The sequence below is a fragment of the Rousettus aegyptiacus genome, unplaced genomic scaffold (genome assembly GCF_014176215.1).
Source record: "Rousettus aegyptiacus isolate mRouAeg1 unplaced genomic scaffold, mRouAeg1.p scaffold_m13_p_9, whole genome shotgun sequence".
NCBI lineage: Eukaryota > Metazoa > Chordata > Mammalia > Chiroptera > Pteropodidae > Rousettus > Rousettus aegyptiacus.
The window spans coordinates 31,265,703-31,284,541 of record NW_023416312.1 but is presented as its reverse complement, the minus strand read 5'-3'; the positions used below and the strand labels follow the sequence as shown (position 1 = coordinate 31,284,541).

At 46.3% G+C, this 18,839-nt stretch overlaps 1 protein-coding gene across 1 annotated transcript; it reads right to left on the bottom strand.

Annotated features, from left to right (window-relative positions):
• Nucleotides 1-3,587: 3,587 nt before the first annotated feature.
• On the bottom strand, nt 3,588-10,653 carry GATA1 (GATA binding protein 1). Its single transcript, XM_016153343.2, has 6 exons — nt 10,529-10,653; nt 6,516-6,754; nt 5,646-6,023; nt 5,397-5,542; nt 4,782-4,907; nt 3,588-4,454 (listed from the first exon to the last, which is right to left on the bottom strand). The coding sequence occupies exons 2-6, from the start codon at nt 6,733-6,735 to the stop codon at nt 4,083-4,085; spliced, it is 1,242 nt and encodes a 413-aa protein (XP_016008829.1). The 5' UTR covers nt 6,736-6,754; nt 10,529-10,653; the 3' UTR covers nt 3,588-4,082.
• Nucleotides 10,654-18,839: the final 8,186 nt, after the last annotated feature.

Sequence of the window (18,839 nt, the reverse complement as noted above, 5' to 3'; positions counted from 1 at the left end):
TTCTTTCCTTTTAAAAATGTAAAAACAGACTGTTATCTGGCTTTGGCCTGAATGCCATAGTTTGCTGATCCCTGCAGTAGGGTGTCAGTCTTTGGTTTCCTTTATCTGGCTGGGATCCTTTTATAAGATAAGTGCAGAAGTTCTGTGCTTCCTGAGGAAGGGTATGCCTTTTATGTTAGGTGTGAGGACAAGGATTCATAGGGTCCGGTCACTTCTGGTATTCTAGGTTAAACAAATGTTCCTGGACAGGGATTCCTACGATTTCTATAGTATTGTTCCTTCACTGAACCAAGCAGGGGTTTCTAATAGGACAACACAGTTGTTTCTAGAGAGCCCCAGACTAGGGATTCCCATACAAGTTCAAGATGGGGCTCCTTAGAATGCATTATGACAGGTTCCTACAAAGAGATCAGATGGTCCAGTTCAGGGTCAGCATGAGTGTTTCTATACAGGTTCAAAGCTGTGTTCGCATCGACAGTAGGATTAGGTGTTCATGTCCAGATTCAGTCAAGAGATTATTATTACTTGGGCTATATTAGGCTAGCTGCTGTAACAGACAAACCCAGAATCTCAGGGTCTTAATAAATAAGTGTTTATTTCTTGCTCATACAAAATCCAATGTGAATATTACTGGTTATTCATGGACCCAGACAACTTCCATTTTGTGGCTCTGCTCTTCTCTCAGTCCTTGGGGTTCTCACTATTCAGTTGGTAGATAAGGAAAGAGAGGGAAGATTCCATGAGAGGTATTTATGGGCTAAGCCTGGAAATAGTCTATGTCACTGCACACACTTCATTGATCAGAACTCTGTCACATGTCCACATCTAACTGGAAAAATGAATGGACTCATCAAAAAAGGGAACAGATTTGATAAGCCTATAGCAGTGTCTACTATAGGATTCTGTAGATTGTACAGAGCTATGCTATTTAATGTGGTAGTCGCCAGCCACAGTCAGACAGTGGTTCCTGTACAAGATGAGGGTAGGGCTTCCAGAGCAAGGCTAGGGCAAGGGCTGACAGAGTCACGTTAGGGCTTCCTGTACAGTGTCAGGGGAGTGTTTCCAGAGTGCAAGGTTAGGAGTTCCTATAAAGCAGTGGTCCTGAACCTTTTTTGTACCAGGTACTGGTGCTCCTATGAGAATCTAATGCCTGATGATCTGAGATGGAACTGTGGCTGTGATGCTAGCGCTGGAGAGCAACTGCAAACACAGATGAAGCTATGCTCGCTCACTCACTCACCATTTACTTCCTTCTGTGCAGTCCGGTTCCTAACAGGCCACTGACCGGTACCAGTCCGTGACCCAGGGGTTGGGTACCCCTGAAATAAAGGATCAGGTCACAGATTCCTGTAAATCAGTCAAGTTAAAGATTTCTATTGAAAGTCAATAAAAGGTTTTTCTGCAGAGTCCAGTTGTAGGTAAGGCTTCCTTTAGAGGGTCAGGGCCATGGAGCTAAAATGGCAGGGATGGGAAGTCCTGTATAGTGCCAGGTGAAGCCATAGGTGCCCATATAGGATAAGGTCTGGGTTTAAAGTAGAGGGTCAGGAAAGGGTTTTCTACGTAAGTTCAAGAGAGGTTCATGTGGACTCTATTGGGTAGGGCGAAAGACAGGAATTGTGCAAAGTGATGTGGTGGGGGGTATTATTGTCAACAGTGGAAACGAGGGCTCCTGAACTCAATCAGGGTTCCTAAAGAGGTTGCAGATGGGGATTTCTGCAGAAAGTCAGGTCAGTGGTTCAGAACTAGATTTTATTGTGAGTAAAGTATCTAAAGTACTACCTAGAGGGCAGGGCTCCAGTACAGTGTGAGAACAGAGATGTCCTGTCCAGGGTCAAGGCAGGATTCCTATAGAGAGACTGAGGCTCATGAAGAGGGTCAGAACAGGCATTTATATAAGGTGGTGCAGAAGCTTCCTTACATTGTAGATTCAGAGATTCCTAACTGAGGTAAGGCAGAGGTTCCTCTGCCATGGCAAGACAGGGTTTCCTCCTATACAAGGTGTTCCTGTCCAGGGTCAGGATGGATTTCCTGTTGATACTTAGAGACAGGGTCCCCTTAGAGTCTAGAGCTAGATTACTGTATCAGGCTAGGCTGCCATTCTTACAGGGGGCTGAATACCAGGGTTCCTGAACAAGGTGGGGCTGGCACATTTCTAGCACAGATTCTGAGAGGGGTTTCTGTTCAAGATGAGGATAGGGGCTCCTACAGGATGAGAGGGCTAGGGTTCTGTGGGGTTGCCAGACAGGAGGCTTTTATAGGGCCAGGGCAGTTCCAGACAATCCCTAATGAGCATGGACTACTGTAATTCTACAGTGAGCTAGTGTGGCAACTAGCTAAAGGGATACTGTTAAGGATAGCTGCTTACCTATACTATGTTCAGGGTATACAGTCCCACAATCTCCATCTCTGTGGCTCTTGGGGAGAAGCCATAAAGAGGAGCAGCCCAAAAGCAAATCCAGGTTTGAGTGAATTGAGGAGTGAGTGATTAAAAAAGAGAGAAAGAAAAGCAGCCCAAGTAAGTATGGGCAAGGCTCACTTTGGCAAAGAGCGGGGTGCCCTATCCAAAAGTCAGGGCAAGTTACTCATCAGTTCCAAGCCTCACTTTTTCATTAGTAAAATGAGTACAAGTGTACTTTTTTTGCAGTATTTTTTTCAAGTGTTCATTAAAGCAACTGAGGCCTCCCAGCCATTGCTGACCCATAGTAAGCACTCAGTAAATGGTGCTGCACACTGTTAAGAGCCACTTGGTAGTGCAGCGGCTAAGCCATTGAGCCTGGCTCAGCCCCGTGCCACCAACTGTGTGGCCTAGGTTGAGCCATTTAACCTGTCTGGCTTAGGACATCACCTGACTCAGTGCATGCTTTTATGTGAGGGTTTGTTCAATTAAAGAGTAGATTCTGCTTTGAGGGGAGCAATTCACCTAGATGAATAGGTATATTGGGAAGGGAGTTGGCAGTGTGGGGAGTTACTATGGTGTCTAAATTCTGCACGCCCCCCTCCCCGAAGCTATTTTGTTCTAATCTCCCCCTCTCCTCTACCATTTCCCACAGGGCTACTGGCCAAGCTGGACCAAGAGAGAGAGAAGAAATGAGTGACAGGAAGGCCCACGGGCAACCCTACAGTCCTGGACTAGCCTTCTGACATTTTGTTGGCTACCATTCCAGTCCCACCCCTCCCTTCCATTCCTGTCCTGACTATGTCTTCTGTCTCTTGGAAGGGGGTCCCTAACTTACACCGACTGAAACTACATATGTTGATACCTCCACAAACAAGTATACAGAGCTGCTCACACTGTCGGCCACTCAGAGACACTGTGACATTTCATATGCCACATGATATGCTCACACACAGAGACTCACACAGAAATACTGCCATTTCCAGACCCACAAAGGCATCCTGACATGTAGATCCTCACAGTCACACTGTTAATTGCCACACACTGTCATATGCATTCTTTGATCTTTAAAAAATATTTATTGATCAAATTCTGTGCCCAGTACACATGCTGTCACTATCTCAAAACCATCCTGTGTAGTGCTCAATCACAGGAACACAACCTCACATATTTCCTCAGCACATGATATCACACACATACATCCATATCCTCTCATACGGTCACCTGATGTCATGCACACCATCTCTTGCAGCCTCACCTCCATAGTTACCACCATGCAGCACAATCAGCCAGTCTCTCATAGTGTCTCTTACCACGTTAATGGATACACATGCCATCTCACACAACCCAGATCCTGTCACGTGCAGTTTTGCATATACTGTTATAATTGCACATCGTAACCCACTTTTGTGAAGGGTCACACATGCTGGGTCACACATGCCATCTCACACACCTCACATGGTCATCAAAGAATCACAGACACTGTTCCACACCCCACCTACCATGGCTCTTTATTCAGTCCCACACAGACTCACCGCCAATTTTAAGACTTTGTTGGTTTTATTTTACAAAAGCTTTGAAGGTTCAGGCCAAGAGGTATCTGGGGCCCAGAGGGTTGGGTTGTACTGACTGGTGGCTACAGAAGGAGTGGGACCCCACTCCTGCCCCGAGGCCATCCTCAGTGCCCTTATGAGCTAAGTGGTGCCACCACAGTGGTAGTGGTAGTGGGAGGCATGGGGCCTGTGGGGAAGGAGCCTGTGGGCGAACCCAGTAGGGGCCCTGGGAAAGGCATAAGGTGGCTCACAGGCCCTGATAGCACTACGGGGCCCAGGCCTTGGTAGAGGTGGGCATTACTGGGTGGGCCCAATGTCAAGCCTGAGGCCACCTCCCCACAATTCCCACTACCACTGCCCCCAGCTACCACCATGAAGCCGCCAGCTGGTCCTTCAGCTGCTCCTGTACCTCCCAGACTTGACCCCCGCTTCTTTTTCCCTTTTCCAGATGCCTTGCGGTTTCGAGTCTGAATACCATCCTTCCGCATGGTCAGTGGTCGGTTCACCTGTCAAAAGGGAGCCATGGATGTTTCCCAACTCCAGACCTTTGCCTCCATGTCTCCACTAGGGATACCTCTACCCCACTCCTTAAGAATAGGGAATTGGGTCAAGGATTAGGGTTCTGGGTGTGGCACAGGTATTGTCCTAAAGAATCATGAGGTTTAGAGGCCCTGAGCTGGGGACAGGATAGAGAAAGACTGCAGCTCATAGGATTACCTGATTGATGGAGGGGAGGGGGAAGGAGATGGGGTAGAGAAAGGAGGGATGAGGTGGAAGGAGGAGGGAGGAGGGAGGAGGGAGGAGGAGAAGGGGTTCCAAGGGGCAGGGCGCACCTGGTGCAGTTTGTAGTAGAGGCCGCAAGCATTACACACAGGATCCCCGCTGGCATTTCTCCGCCACAGTGTCGTGGTGGTTGTCTGGCAGTTGGTGCACTGGGTACCTGCCCGTTTGCTGACAATCTAGAGGAAGTGAGAATGTGAGTATTAGTGCACTGGACTGTTCAGGACCCAAGAGGTGAGGGTCAGGGTAAAGGCAGGGCTTCCTGTACCAGGTGCAGACTGTAGGTTCTGTATAAAGCGAGAACAGAGCCTCTTGTCCCGGATAGCGGCTTTCAGTATTGTGTGTGGGACTATATCAGTAGTTCTCAACTTTGGAATCACTTGGGGAGTTAAAAACAATCCTGATCCCCAGGCAGCACCCCAGACCAATTAAATCAACACATCTAAGGGAGGGCCCCAAGGTGATCCCAGTGTGAAGCCAAGGATGAAAGCTCCTGTGCAGGGAGAGGGCAGGGTTCCTACTTGCAGCCTGTGAGGGTAGGTTGAGGATAGCCTCTCCTGTACAAAGCTGTGTTTCTGTGTGGATGGGAAAGGGATAGGGGGTGTGGGTTCTTCTAGAGCTTGAGGACAGGGATCCCTGGGTAAGAAGAGGCAGGCCTGGGGTCTTACCAGGCGTTTCTTGGGCCGGATGAGGGGCCTGTTCTGCCCATTCATCTTGTGATAGAGGCCACAGGCATTGCACAAATAGTGGCCTGTCCTGTCTCGCCGCCACAGTGGAGTGGCTGTTGCTCCGCAGTTCACACACTCCCTGGCCTCTGGTAAGATGGACAGAGAGGAAGAGGGACTCAGGCTCAGCCTAACTTTGTCTTGGACCCCTCCCCCACCTCAACCTCCCTGTCCCTTTTTTGGGAACCTCACCACAGGTGGCCAGGGGCAGGGTTCCACGAATCTTGGGGGAGGAATAGACCGCTGGATTGAGGGGGCTCCCGGTGGGAGAAAAGAAGTTACTGGGAAAGTCAGGGCCCCCATAGGCACTGCTGGGGACAGGGATTGATGAAGGCAGTGCAGGTCCCAGTGTCAAGAGGTCCGGACTCAATCTCTCTGTCTTTAAGGTCTCCAGGAAGCTGCTGCTGACTTTCCCATCCGGATCTTCTGGGGCCTGGGGAGGGGAGTCCTCACGGGTGGGGCACACAGTCGAGGGAGGGTAGAGCCCGGTCTTGCTGTAGGCCCAGCTGGCATATGGTGAGCCCCCTGGGATCCCCTCCATACAGTTGAGTAATGGGTACACCTGAAAGACTGTTGTAAGGGTAGGAATGGGAAGGAAGAAAGAAGAGGACAGAACAGTCTAAAGCCATCCTGTTTTCACGCCGCAATGGTGTTGAACAGCCCCAACATGGTGGCCAACTTTCCAACCTTTCTATGGTTGCCAGAACAACTCTGACCATTGGGCGACCCCTGAATCCTGAGCCCCACTGGTCACTCTGGCAACTGCAGTAACCTCCAGCCATTTCCAAATGGGCTTTGAGGATGACTGTTGGGATTTGGAGCCCCAAGGATCGCTTGACAACTGGGGTCACTACCACCACTTCCAACATTGCTTCCCAGTGTGACAGGTTGAGGAGTATGGGCATTCCCAAGTCTGGACTTAAGTAGAGGAAGTGATCAACACAGCCATGTGAAGGTTCCTGGCCATTTTTAAGATCTTGTGGGATTCTGCCCTACCTAAGGGTATCCATGGCAACCCATCAGCATGAAACCACTGCCAAGATAGCCACCTAAAAGAGTTACCTGGGGAGTGTCTGTAGGCCTCAGCATCTCTGTAGTAGGCCAGTGCAGCAGCTGCAGCTGAGGTGGTGTTCTGGGCAGTGGAGGAGGCTGCTGCATCCAAGCCCTCTGGCCCAGAGGGAAAGAAGACCCCTGACTCTGGTGGTGAGGACACCAGGGCAGGGTCCACAAACTGGGGCAGGGGCTCAGAGGTCCCCAGGGCTCCCAGGCCAGGGAACTCCATGGGGCCTCTGGGGGTTGACCTGTGAGGACAGGAGGGGTCCTCAGACACGGAAATCCTCCCCCTTCCCTCTTTACCCGTCTTCCCTCCTTGTTACTTCCTCCCACTCCATCCTCCCAAACTTTATATCTCTCCTTTCCATCTCCCTAGTTCCTTTCTCCTCTTCTTTCCTCCCTTCCACTCCTCCCTCATTTCTCCCTGTCTTCTACTCTGTCCTCTCATTCCCCAGCCTCCTTTCCTTTCCTATCCTCCTCTTCTTTCCCATTCTCTTCCTCCTCTTACCCCATTTCTTTCCTCTCTTCCCTCTCACACCCCCTTCTCATCTTTCCCCTTCTTTTCCTCACTCCCTTTACTTCTTTCTCTTCTCTTTCCTCTCCCTTCTTCCTGCCTCCTATCTCTTCTTTTCCCTCCTCTCACTCAACTTCCCTTTTTTTTCCTCATGTTCCTCCTCTTCCTTCTCTTCATTCCACCTTCTGCCTCCTCTCCCTTCCCCCTCTTCTTCCCCTCCTCTTTCTCTCCCTTGCCCCCTCATCCTCTCTCCCTGATCTCTCTTCTCTCTCCATCTCATCCTTCTCTCTCCTCCTCTCTGCTACCTTCTCTCCCTCTTCCCCTTTTTATTATCTCCTCCTCCTCCTTTCCTCTTCTCCTCCTGTCCCTTTGCCTTTTCTCCTCTCTCCTCTCCTCCCTCTCTTCACCCTTCTCTCCCTCCCTTTCTGCTCATCTCTTTCTCTCCTAATTTTTTCCTCCTCTTCCACTTCCTATTTTTCCTCTGCCCCCATTCTCCTCCCTCCCCCTCCCCCTCTAGAGGAGTCTGAGTAGGGTGGGCTGGGGTGCAGAATCAGAGTCCCTTGAACCACTTAGTCACCCCCCGGATCTTGGGGTTCACCTTCCTGTGCTCCCCAACTTCATCCCTATCTGTTGCATCTTGCCTTCTGACTTTCTCAGAAACCCATGGTTTCCGGCTTGACTCCCCCTCCCCCATCTCCGTTGGGTCTGCAGACAGAGTTCCTCCCTGCTCCATGGGGGGGGGTCAGTACCCCCACTGCTTATCTCTGCCATCCCCGCCCAACTTTTGAAATCACCCCAAGGCCACTGGCTTCCTCTGAGGAGGGGGACAGGTGGGAGGTGTTCCCTTTACCCATACCCTCTCCCCTGGGGAGGTCGGCCATAGTTCTGCTTTCAAGTTCCTTCAGTTCTCACCATTCCCAGGCCTCAGTTTCCCCATCTGCCAGATAAGAAGTGGTGACAGGGCTAAGCTAAAACCTGTGAGGTGGTGGCTCGGTCTATGCCCCTTTGCTTTTGTACTTCCCTGTGTATCTCTCTCCTTGGGTCTCTTTTTCCCTGACACTGTTTATTCTCAAGTCTGTCTCTATGTATTTCTCATTTTTCTATTCTTCCTTGATATATCTTGCTCTCTCTTTCTGTGCTATTGTGAATGTCTAATGCTTTCATTTCCCTTTCTTTGTCTTGCGATGTTTCTGATTGTTTCTCTCCATCTCTGTTTTTTTATCTCTTTGTTTCTCTATCTTTTTCTCTTTCTTAGCTCTCTTTATGTTTCCATTTTTCTTCTCTCCTTCACTCATACCTACATCTCTCCCACTCTGTCTCTGCTTGTCTTTCCCCACTCTCTTTTGGGACCCTCTGGCCTTATTTCCATATCTGTCTTACTATCCCTATATCCCTGACCACACCCCACTGCACACAGCCCCAGATGAGGAGCCAGGAAACCAACCCTTGGCCCTGACTTGCCCTGTGAATCTGAAGGCCTCAGTTTCCCTGTCTGTAGGTTAGAGTGAAGGAGATAGTGTAGAAGGCCATCTTAAAACCCCTTGCCTCCATGACCCATTGTGTAGACAAGCTAAAGGTTTGGCCTGGGGTTGGGGGTTGTGCTGGGAAAGAGATGGGCCTGTGAGTGTGCCCACCACCAACCTAGGCCCCAGGATCTCTCCCTGGGGAGGGTTCTTGCCTCCTCATCTCGGTCTCCATCTCTTTCCTGTCTCTCCAGGATTCTATTTGTGAGTCTCCGTGTTCCTGTCTCACTCTCTCTTTCTGTTCCTGGATCTCCCTCTCCTACTGTCTCTCCGTCTCTCTTACTTTCTTTGAATCTCCGTTTCTCCTTTCTCTCCCTGCATGTCTCTGTCTCTTGCTCTTTTTCTCTTGTCTCTTTTTCTACACATCTCTTTGTTTCTCCTTCTCTTCTCTTTCCATCTCTCTGTGTATCTCTTGCTTTTTGTCTCTATCACACTGTTCTTTTATCCCCCCATCCTCATCTTATCTTCCATAATCTACCACCAGCACCATTGCCCCCATCCTTGCACCTGATACCTTGGTGTGTCCAGGGCTGCCCACCTCTCCCATGGCAGGGGCCCAGCTCCCCCACCCCTAGTTATCACTCTTTGGACAGAGATAAAGTTTATCTCGAGGTTGGGGGATATGAAAGCTCCTTATCAGCTGCTCCACTAGAGTAAGTCCTGCCCCAACGGGCGGCGGGCGGCAGGCAACAGGCCGGCACCCTCAACTCTCCCTCGGCCCAGCCCCTCACCCCAGGTAATGACTTTATCCCAGCCCTCAAGGAAAGGTCCCACAGGACTGAAGGGAGCAGAGATGAGGTCTGAGCTAGATGCGTCTTGGGAGGATCTGAGAGTCAGTATGGAGTTGAGTCAGAGAGGTTTGGGATATAGCTATGGGGTCTGGGGAAGCAGATACATGTCTTGTGGAGCAGAGACAACCTTGAAAGATCCCATTTTGGGATTAGAAATATCTTGGAGAAGCAGAGACAAGGTTGGGAATCAGGAGTGAAGTTTGAGAATTGGAGATAAAGTCGAGAAGTTTGAGATACAGTTCGGGGATCAGATATGGATTCTGAAGGTCATGGAAAAGTTTGGGTTTTTTTTCTAGAGCAGAGATGGCATTTAGGGGGTCAATGATGGGTTTGGATAGGGAGAAATGTGTCTGATGATTAGAGATGGGTTATGGGAGTGCATGAGGAGTTTGAGGACCGAGATAGAATTGGAGTAAAGAAAGATTTGGGGCCAGGGAGGAGATCTCAGGGACAGAGACATTTTTGGGTTGAGATGGGCTTTAGGGAAGGCAGACATAAGGATTCATGTGGCAGAACAGATTTTGAGGAGTAGACTTGGTGTTTGGGGTGACAAAGACATTTTGGTACACAGCCAGGGGATTGGGAGAGAGAAATGGTTTTGTGGGAGAATCAGAGAGAAGTCACAGGGAACAAATATAGGGTTTGAGAAGCAGAGATGGAGGTAAGAGGATGAAAACTAGGGTTTCACAGAACAGAGACAGGTTTGGGGGTCAAAGAAAGAATTTTTGGCAGAAGCAAGGATGGTGTGAAACAAACAAGGGCTTGGGGAGCAGAAATAGGGGGCAAAATGAGTTTTGGGGGAGAATTGGGAGACAGAGACAAGGTAGGGTGTGTGAAAATCGAATTTGGGGCAGAAGTAAGATTTTGGGAGATGAAAGAATGTTTTAGGGAACAGAGATGAAATATGGGGAGCAGCATTACAGGATCAGGAATATTGATATCTTGGAAGATGTGGACAGGGGTCAGGACAGAAAGAAGTGTGGTGGGGTAGATTTGGAGTAGATATGGGAGTTGGAAAGACAGGTGGTCTAAAGGAGCTGTCGAGGAATTCAGGGGCAGTAGACACTTTGGGGACCAACAGTGGGTTGAGGAGCTTGAAGCAGGCTGGGAGTGTAGCCTTGAGGTAAGGAGCAGCAAGCCCAGGGTTTGCCTTGCTGGGGACTCTTGGTAGGGGTGGGGGTTGCTGAGACTGACCTGGGCTGGTTGATGCGGAGGGTTCAGCTGCTTTGGGGATGTGACGAGCTCAGTGTGAATCCAGGGGGTGTCCTGGCTGGCCTTGGCCTTTGAGGCTCCCTTCCTCCTTCTCTCCCTCCCTCCCCTCTCCCTCCTCCCTCCTCCCCAGGGAGTGGCTGGTGGCCTAATGGGTGGGGCAGGCCCGGGGAGGGGGCAGGCCCCCTGCTGGTGGGGCACCTCTTGAGCAGTGGGAGCCTTCTTCCACCTGCCCACCCTGTAGATTCTTGGATCCTGTTTGACTTGAGCTCCTGTGGATTTCAATGTCCAACCAAACAAAGTGGGCTGAAGCCAAGATAAAATAAAAGTAACAGATGTGGTTTCATGACTCTGCTGGGCTTTTCAGTATTTATAAAGCCCCTACTGTGTACTGGGCCAGGTGTGGGCTTGGCCCTTATGTATATAAGTCTTATTGCCCATGGAGAGAGAAGGGATGTGACTGTACCCATTTTGCAGGAGAGAAGAATAAGGCTCAGAGAGGTTTGGTGGGGTTTGAACCAAACTCTGTGGGACATCTTGACAACCCAGCCTCAGCCCAGGGGCCAGGCCAGGGATGGCAGGAGACAGGGGCACACTCATTCAGCACCCCACTGGGGCTTACGCCAGCTCTGGCCTGCCCTGGGGCAGCAGATAAGTCTTATCAGATGGAGGCCACTGTGGCTGTTGGCTCCGCGGTAAAAGGCTGTCTTGGGATGGGGGCGGGGCTGGGGGGCACACAGGGACAGTGGCCTCAACTTGTTGCCCGCCATGCTGTTCTGGAGGCGGGAAACAGGTGGTACCTGGATTTGGTTCTTCTGCAGATCCTTAAGGAGTAGGATAGGGTAGGGGAAGGGAAGGAAAATTGAAAGGATAGAGAAGGTAAATATGCAGAGAGACAGAGACACAGAGACAAACAGAAAAAGAGACACAGAGCTCGAAGGAGACAGAGGGCACAGAAAGAAAGGAAAGACAGAGAGAGGGGGAGAGACGCACAGAGAGAGTCAGAGACAGGTAAAAACAGAAAGAGACAGAATTAGAGACAGATGGACAGAAGGAAAAGATATTGCCTGTAAATGACAGGGACCAATGACACAGGTGGAGAAACCGAAGGGAAACAAAGCTGATGTTTTAGAGAGGGGGAAAGAGACAGAGATATAGAGAAGAAGTCCATGAGACCCTAGGTGGCAATCTGGATATGCCCTGGGCAGGTGGTGCTGGAGTGGGTGGGACAGGGGAATATGAATTAATGTGGACCCATGAGGCCTGTGGCTCTGCCCTAAACCTACTGAGAGGGACCCCCCCCCCCCGCCAAAGAGGTCTGCGCCTCTGTACCTCAATCCCCACCTTCCTGCCCTGTCCTACCCCACCCCTGAATAGTAACAACAGTGACAACAAACAGTGTTTTACATTGTCGTAGACCCATGACTGGCCTATTCTGAGCGCTTTCTCCATGTGAAATAATTGAACATGCGCAAAGCACACACAGTAAGTGTCCAACTTGGGTCCCCATAGGGCAGGGGAGTAAGGTTATCCAGTTTACCCAGTCATGGCCCCAGGACTCCATGGGACAGCATACTCTCTTGACCACCCATTCTACAGATGGGGAGACTAAGACCCACTGAGGGCAGGGAGCAAGAACAGAGCCCTGAGTCAATGGAGTCTACTCACCCATGAGCCCCAGAGGGAGTTTCCCATTCTCATCTGCCTCTCTGGGCCTTGGTGTTCTCATATGCAAAATGGGAGTTTTGAGGAGGAAAGAGCAAGGCCAGGACTTTGAATTTATTGAGATCCTGGCTTATGTGCCATGCCCTGTGCCGAGCCTCTTTGGTAAGAATGAGGACAAAGACCCCTATGACTTAAGTGGTGATGATTTCGGGACATCCACTTTGGAGTCAGCCCACCCTCATTTATATACTGCCCTACCACTGACTGGCCATGCAGCCTTGGGCAAGTTATCATCTGCTCTGGACCTCAATTCCTCATCTATAAAGATGGAGTAATAATAGTGGCTACTCCATAGTGTGCTAGGGTCACTAAATGAGATTAAATCCATTAAGTAAGTTCAAGTTAATCTGAAACTTGAATCTGAAATCTCAATAAATGTTAAGTATTCTTATGTATTTGTTGAGTACCTACTGTATGCAAGGGATAGTACTTGGATCTTTTTACCAGCACTACTACTAATTCTAGTACTGATGCTAATAATATGCTGACACCAATATCAATACTAATTCTAATTATTAATATTAATATTCCAGTATTGACAATAAGACTAATTTTAATAGTGATAGTATTACTAATGCTAATTCTAATCTAACACTAATGCTATTAATACTAATAATAATTCTAAAACTAATAATTATTCTATCAACATAATGATAATACTAATACTAATTCTGATACTAATACTTTTCTTAGCACTAATATAATAATAATAGCAACTACTGCAATGCTTGCCAAGCCACACCATGCACTGTGCTAAGTGCTCTCTGTGCATAATTTTATCCTGTTCTCGCTAGGTCCTTGTGGTATAAGTGCATATAATTGCCCCCATCTTCCAGACCGATTTAGGCACAAAAAAATGAAGATATTTGTCTGAGGCCCTAGATTCTTGTCTCAGCTCTGGCAATGATTTGCTGCGATTCCTGGGCTAGCCACCCTCTGAGCCCAGTTCCTTCATCTGGAAAATGGTTGAGCTCACATTGAATGTTGAGAAGCCACTCAACACAGGGCCTGCCTGGCACACCATAAATGGTGAGCTCTGTAATGGTAACTCTCCTCATTGTTATTATTATTAGAAACAGCAGTTGCAATATTGGCAGAGATGTAGGGGAATCTGTCCTCCTGGGGAAGGGCAGGTTGGAGTAATGTCTCAGACAAAGGTTTGGCCGCTGGACTCATGGCCCATTTTTTCATAACTGGAGGGAGAAATGGCTCAGGAAGGGAAGTAAAGGGTGGGGAGTGGGGGCCTCAGAGCCCTGCCTCCATCAAGAGTCAGAAACCCTAAGGCTCTAGGGCCAAGCCTCACCCCATTCCCTCCCCCATCCCGGTGGAGGGGGCACAAGCCCAGAAGTCTGTGGCGACAGTTCAGCCAGCAGGGAGGCAGCTGGGAGTGGGTAGATAAGGGAATCGGTGGGGCCAGGCCAAGCTTTGGGGGAGACCGAGGAGGGCGGGCAGTGGGAGTGAGGGCGGGGGTGGAGTGTCCAGGGCCAAGCATCCTCTTTGTCAGGCCTCCATTTGAGACTCAGCCCCAGAGTCCTCTCTTCCAGGAAGCCTTCCCTGACTGTTTTCCTCCCTCCTGGCATCCTCTGGGGTTCTAGAGTTCGATGCAAGCCCAGGGTATTTGGACTATTCATGCCTTTTCCAAACTGTGGAGTCCACCAGGGTGGGGACAGAAACCCGCTCCTCTGGGTGTCAATAGCACCTACAGTAACATCAACCAAAGCCTGGCTGAGACAAATGTTTGCCTCAGAACCGAACTATTTTGTTTTTAACGGAGAAGTATAAAGGATACTATAACAAGCATTTACCTTTATCAAACATTTTGCCTTATTTGCTTCAGATTTTTTTAAAAAGAGATCTAACATTACAGATACAGTTGAAATCCTTGTACCAATTCCATTTCCCTTTCTCCTTCCACTGTCTTGAGTTTGGTGTTTATCTTTCTCACCAATGTTTTTATTCCATTAGTACATATGTATGTACCCATAAGCAACATAGGATACTCAGGGGTCAGGGCCTGTTTTTGAACTTCATATAAATGGAATCATACAGTATGCACTTCTTTTGCTTAGCATAATGTCTGTGACATTAATCCAGGTTGTGTATATTAATAGTTCATTTTTTAAAATTAGGACATAATTTACAGACCATAAAATTCACCGTTTTAAAGTGTACATTTTAGTGGTTAGTCTATTCACATGGTTGTGCAACTATTAATACTGTCTAATTTCAGAACATTTTCACTACCCCAGACAGAAGCCTTATACACATTAGCAGTTATTCTCCATTCCATTTCTGCTTCCTCCAAGCCCCTGACAGCTACTAATCTAATTTTTGTCTCATGAATTTGCCTGTTCTGGACATTTCATTGAAATGGAATCATATAATATGAGGTCTTTTGTGACTGTCTTCTTTCACTTTACATAAAGTTTTCAGGGTTGATACATATTGTAACATGGATCAGTATTTCATTCCTTTTTATAGCTGAATAATATTCCATTGTATGAACATTATACATTATCCATTCATTTGATTAATGCACAGTTTTGGTTATCATGGATAATACTACTATGAATATTCATGTAAAAAGGTCTTATGTGGACATCTGTTTTCAATTCTCTTGAGTATATATCTATGAATGGAACTTCAGAACCGTATGGTAATTATGTTAGCCTTTTAACTAACTGCAAAAGTGTTCTCCACAGCAGCTGTATGAGGGTTCCAATTTCTCTGCATCCTCTCTAGCACTTGATATTGTCCCTCTTTTTGATTCTAGCCATCCTAGTAGGTGCAGTGATGTAGTATCTCATTGTGCTTTTGATTTGCATTTACCTAATGACCAGTGATGTTGAACACCTTTTCATGTGCTTATTGGCCATTTGTACATCTTCTTTAGAGAAATGTCTATTCATATTCTTTGCCCATTTTTTATTGGGTTATTTGTCTTTTATTGTTTAGTTTTAATAGTTCTTTATATATTTTGGATGCTAGACCCATATAGATATGTGATTTGCAAATATTTTCTCTTATTTGTGGATTGTCTTTTCATTTTCTTGAGTATCCTTTGAAGCACAAAAGCTTTTATTTTTGATAAAGTCCAATTTATTTTTCTTTGGTTGCTTATGTTTTAGGTATCATATCTAAGAAACTATTGCTTAATCCAAGGTCACAAAGATTTATGCTTATGCCTTCTTCTAAAAGTTTTATAGTTTTAGCTCTTACGTTTAGGTCTTTGATTCATTTTGAGTTAATTTTTTGTATCTGGTGTGAAGTTGGGCTTCATTCTTTTGCATGTGGATATTTAGTTGTCCCAGGACCATTTGTTGAAAAAACTATTTTTTCTTCCATCGTCTTTTCTTGACACACTTGTCAAAAATCGATTGCCTATAAATATAAGTTTATTTCTGGACTCTCAATTCTATTGCATTGATCTATATATCTGTTTTTATGCCAGTACCATACAGTCTTGATTACTGTAGCTATGCAGTAAGTTGTTAAATTGAAAAGTGTAAATCCTCCAACTGTATTTTTCTTTTTCAAGATTGTTGTAGCCATTTTGGGTCCCTAGGATTTCCGTATGAATTTTAGGATCAGTTTGTCAATTTCTACAAAAGAAGTAAGCTGGGATTTGCATAGGAATTTCATTAAATCTGTAGATCAGTTTGGGGAGTATTGCCATCTTAACACTATAAAGTCTTTTATCCATGAACATGCAACGTTCTTCCATTTATTTAGGTCTTCTTTATTTTTTTTCAGCAATGTTTTATAGTTTTTAGTATAGGAGTCTTGCTTATCTTTTGTTAAATTTATTGCTAAGTATTTTATTGTTCTTGATGCTATTGTAAATAGAATTGATTTCTTAATTTCATTTTTGGATTGCTCACTGCTAGTGTGTCTAGAAATATGGTTAAGTTTTGTGTGATCTTATATCCTATTACTTTGCTGAGCTCATATATATTGTGGGTTCCTTAAGATTTTCTGTGTATAAGATAATTTAATTTTCAAATAGAGATAGTTTTACTTCTTTTTTTCCATTATGAATGATTTTTTTTTACCTAATCGCCCTGACTAGAATCTCCAGTACAACTGCGTCAAATAGAAATAGTGAGAGGAAACATCCTTGTCTTGTTCCTGATCTTTAGGAGAAAGTTTTCAGTCTTTAACCATTAAGTATGATGTTAACTGTAGGTTTTTTTGTAGGTGCCCTTTATCAGGTTGAGGAAGTTCCCTTCTATTCCTAGTTTGTTGAGTGTTTTTATCATGAAATGGTGTTGAATTTTGTCAAATGTTTTTCTGCCTCTATTGAGATCATGTCGTTTTTTTGTAATTTATTAATCTGATATGTTACATTGATTTTCAAATGTTGAACCAATTTTGTATTCCTGGGATAAACCCCACTTGGTTATGTTGTGTAATCCTTTTATATGTTATTGGATTCTATTTACTAGATTTTTGTTGAATATTTTTGCATGTATATTCATGAGATATTGGTCTGTAGTTTTCTTGTTGTGTCTTTGTCTGGTTTTGATATCAGGTTAATGCTGACCTCATAAGTTTATTCCCTTTTATTACTGAGTAGTATTCCATGGAATGAATATACCATGGTGTGTTTAACCATTCATCTGCTGATGGACATTGGGTTGTTTCCAGTTTTTTCCCTATTACAGCAAACCTGTAATTTACAAACTCATATTCTTCTTTGTGAGCACAAACATATGAAAAAGTTTCTGCAGGGGCAAGGAGTATCAATCTATCTACCTATCCATCCACTCACCTACCCATCTATCCATCCACCAGCCCACCTAACCATTCATTCATCTACCCATCTGCTATCCAACCTTTCTCCCTCCCTGTATCCCCCTTCCCTGTTTTCCTTTCTCTCTCCCCCATCACTGTCTCCCTCCTTTCCATTTTTCCTTCCTTCCTTCCTTCCTTCCTTCCTTCCTTCCTTCCTTCCTTCCATAAATCATCTATCTCAAGGTACATAATGTCTGGATCCAAGGCAAGCTGTCTTTTAAAAATAGACAGGAAACCTGCTACAGCTTTTGGCAAAGTCTTTTCACATGCTGAAACTCACATCCTTAAACATCCTTTCTTCCCAGCATTTTTGGAGCTCCCTGGGGGTTTTCTCATAGAGCCTGGGTGAACTACCATCTGTGTGGGGAGTGTTCAGAGACCAGAGTCCACAAAACTAGGGGCTCTCTCACCTCAAGGAACTCTCATACATGTTCCTTCATCTATCACTCATTCATTCAGGAAGCCATACTCTTCCCTGTCCTCTATGTCTATCTCATTTGCTTGTTCCTCCTCTTGTTTCAGAACTCTAAATGTCTTTGGGCCTCTTCTCTAGCTGACATTTTCTCTCTTGTTGACCTCATCCAGTATCTGTCTTCAAAATATCTCTAGATCTAAACATTTTTTTTAATCACCTCCCCTGTGAGCACACACTTCAGCATAGCTTGCCTGGACTACTGCAGTAGTCTCTCCTTATAGTCCCTCTACTTCAGCTTTCACCTGCAGTCTATTTCTCTCATAGAAGCCAGAGGAAGCTTATTAAATCCTAAGTCAGATCATGGCCTTCCTCTGCTTATGACCCTCCTGTGGCTCCCTCGTCGGAGTAAAAGCCAGAGTCCTCTCCATGGCTCCCAAGGCCCTGTACAACTTGTCCCTACCATCTCTCCAATCTCATCTCCTCCTGCTCACCCTCACTCACTGCTTTCTCCCACTCCATACTTGCCTCCTGCCCTTCCTCACACACACTGGGCACATTCATGTTTCAGGGCCTTTGCATTGACTCTTCTCTCTGCCTGATATGCTCTTCCTCTAGTGCTCAGTGCGGCTTCCTCCTCATCTCTTCAGGTCTGTGCTCAAATATCTCCTTATCAGTGAGATTTCCCCTGTGCATTTCATTACATATTGGAAATTGTCCCAGCAACTTTTATCTGTATTCACTCTTTTCCATGTTTTCTTTGTCTGAAAAGCATTTATCATCCTCTAACATACTTAATATTTTCCTTACTTGGTTTTAATAATTTTGCATTTCTCCCACTAGAATTGCAGCTCTGCAAGCAGGTATGCTTATCTCTTCTGTTCAACTCTGTATGTCTAAAGCCTGGAACAAGACCAAGCACACAGTAGGTGCTCAATATACGTTTATTAATTGAATGAGTGAATGATGTGGTGAGGGGGAAAAGTAAATTTGTCCTTGTCCTATCTACTTTGTCAAGAGCTGAGCCTCAGTTGAGATGAGTCTGGACCTACCAAATCTAAAGGTAGAAAGTGCCACATCCCTTGGGGGCACCAAATAAGGCACACCAAAAAGAAGCAGTATCTTTATGGCTGGTCTGTGAAGGTTCCATGGGACTTTTAGAGATCTTGAGTTTCAGTGAAGCCTCTGGGTGGAGGAGACAGCAGGCAGCACCTGGAAGGCATAAGGCAAGTCTGAATGGATTAAAAAAAAGATGAGTTCATGAACAAGGAGAAATTTGTCAGAGGCACTGAATCCCAAGAGCCTAAGCCTAGATTGGTCTTTGGAGATATCATACCCTGGTCGATGACCCCCCAAATAGCTCAG

Excerpts from the sequence above, each read along its gene's own strand:
- GATA1 (XM_016153343.2), bottom strand. The coding sequence starts at position 6,735 with ATGGAGTTCCCTGGCCTGGGAGCCCTGGGGACCTCTGAGCCCCTGCCC. Across the intron at positions 6,024-6,515 it reads GGCCTACAGACACTCCCCAG|TCTTTCAGGTGTACCCATTA; the intron begins GTAACTCTTTTA and ends CCCTTACAACAG. Across the intron at positions 4,908-5,396 it reads TCCGGCCCAAGAAACGCCTG|ATTGTCAGCAAACGGGCAGG; the intron begins GTAAGACCCCAG and ends CACTTCCTCTAG.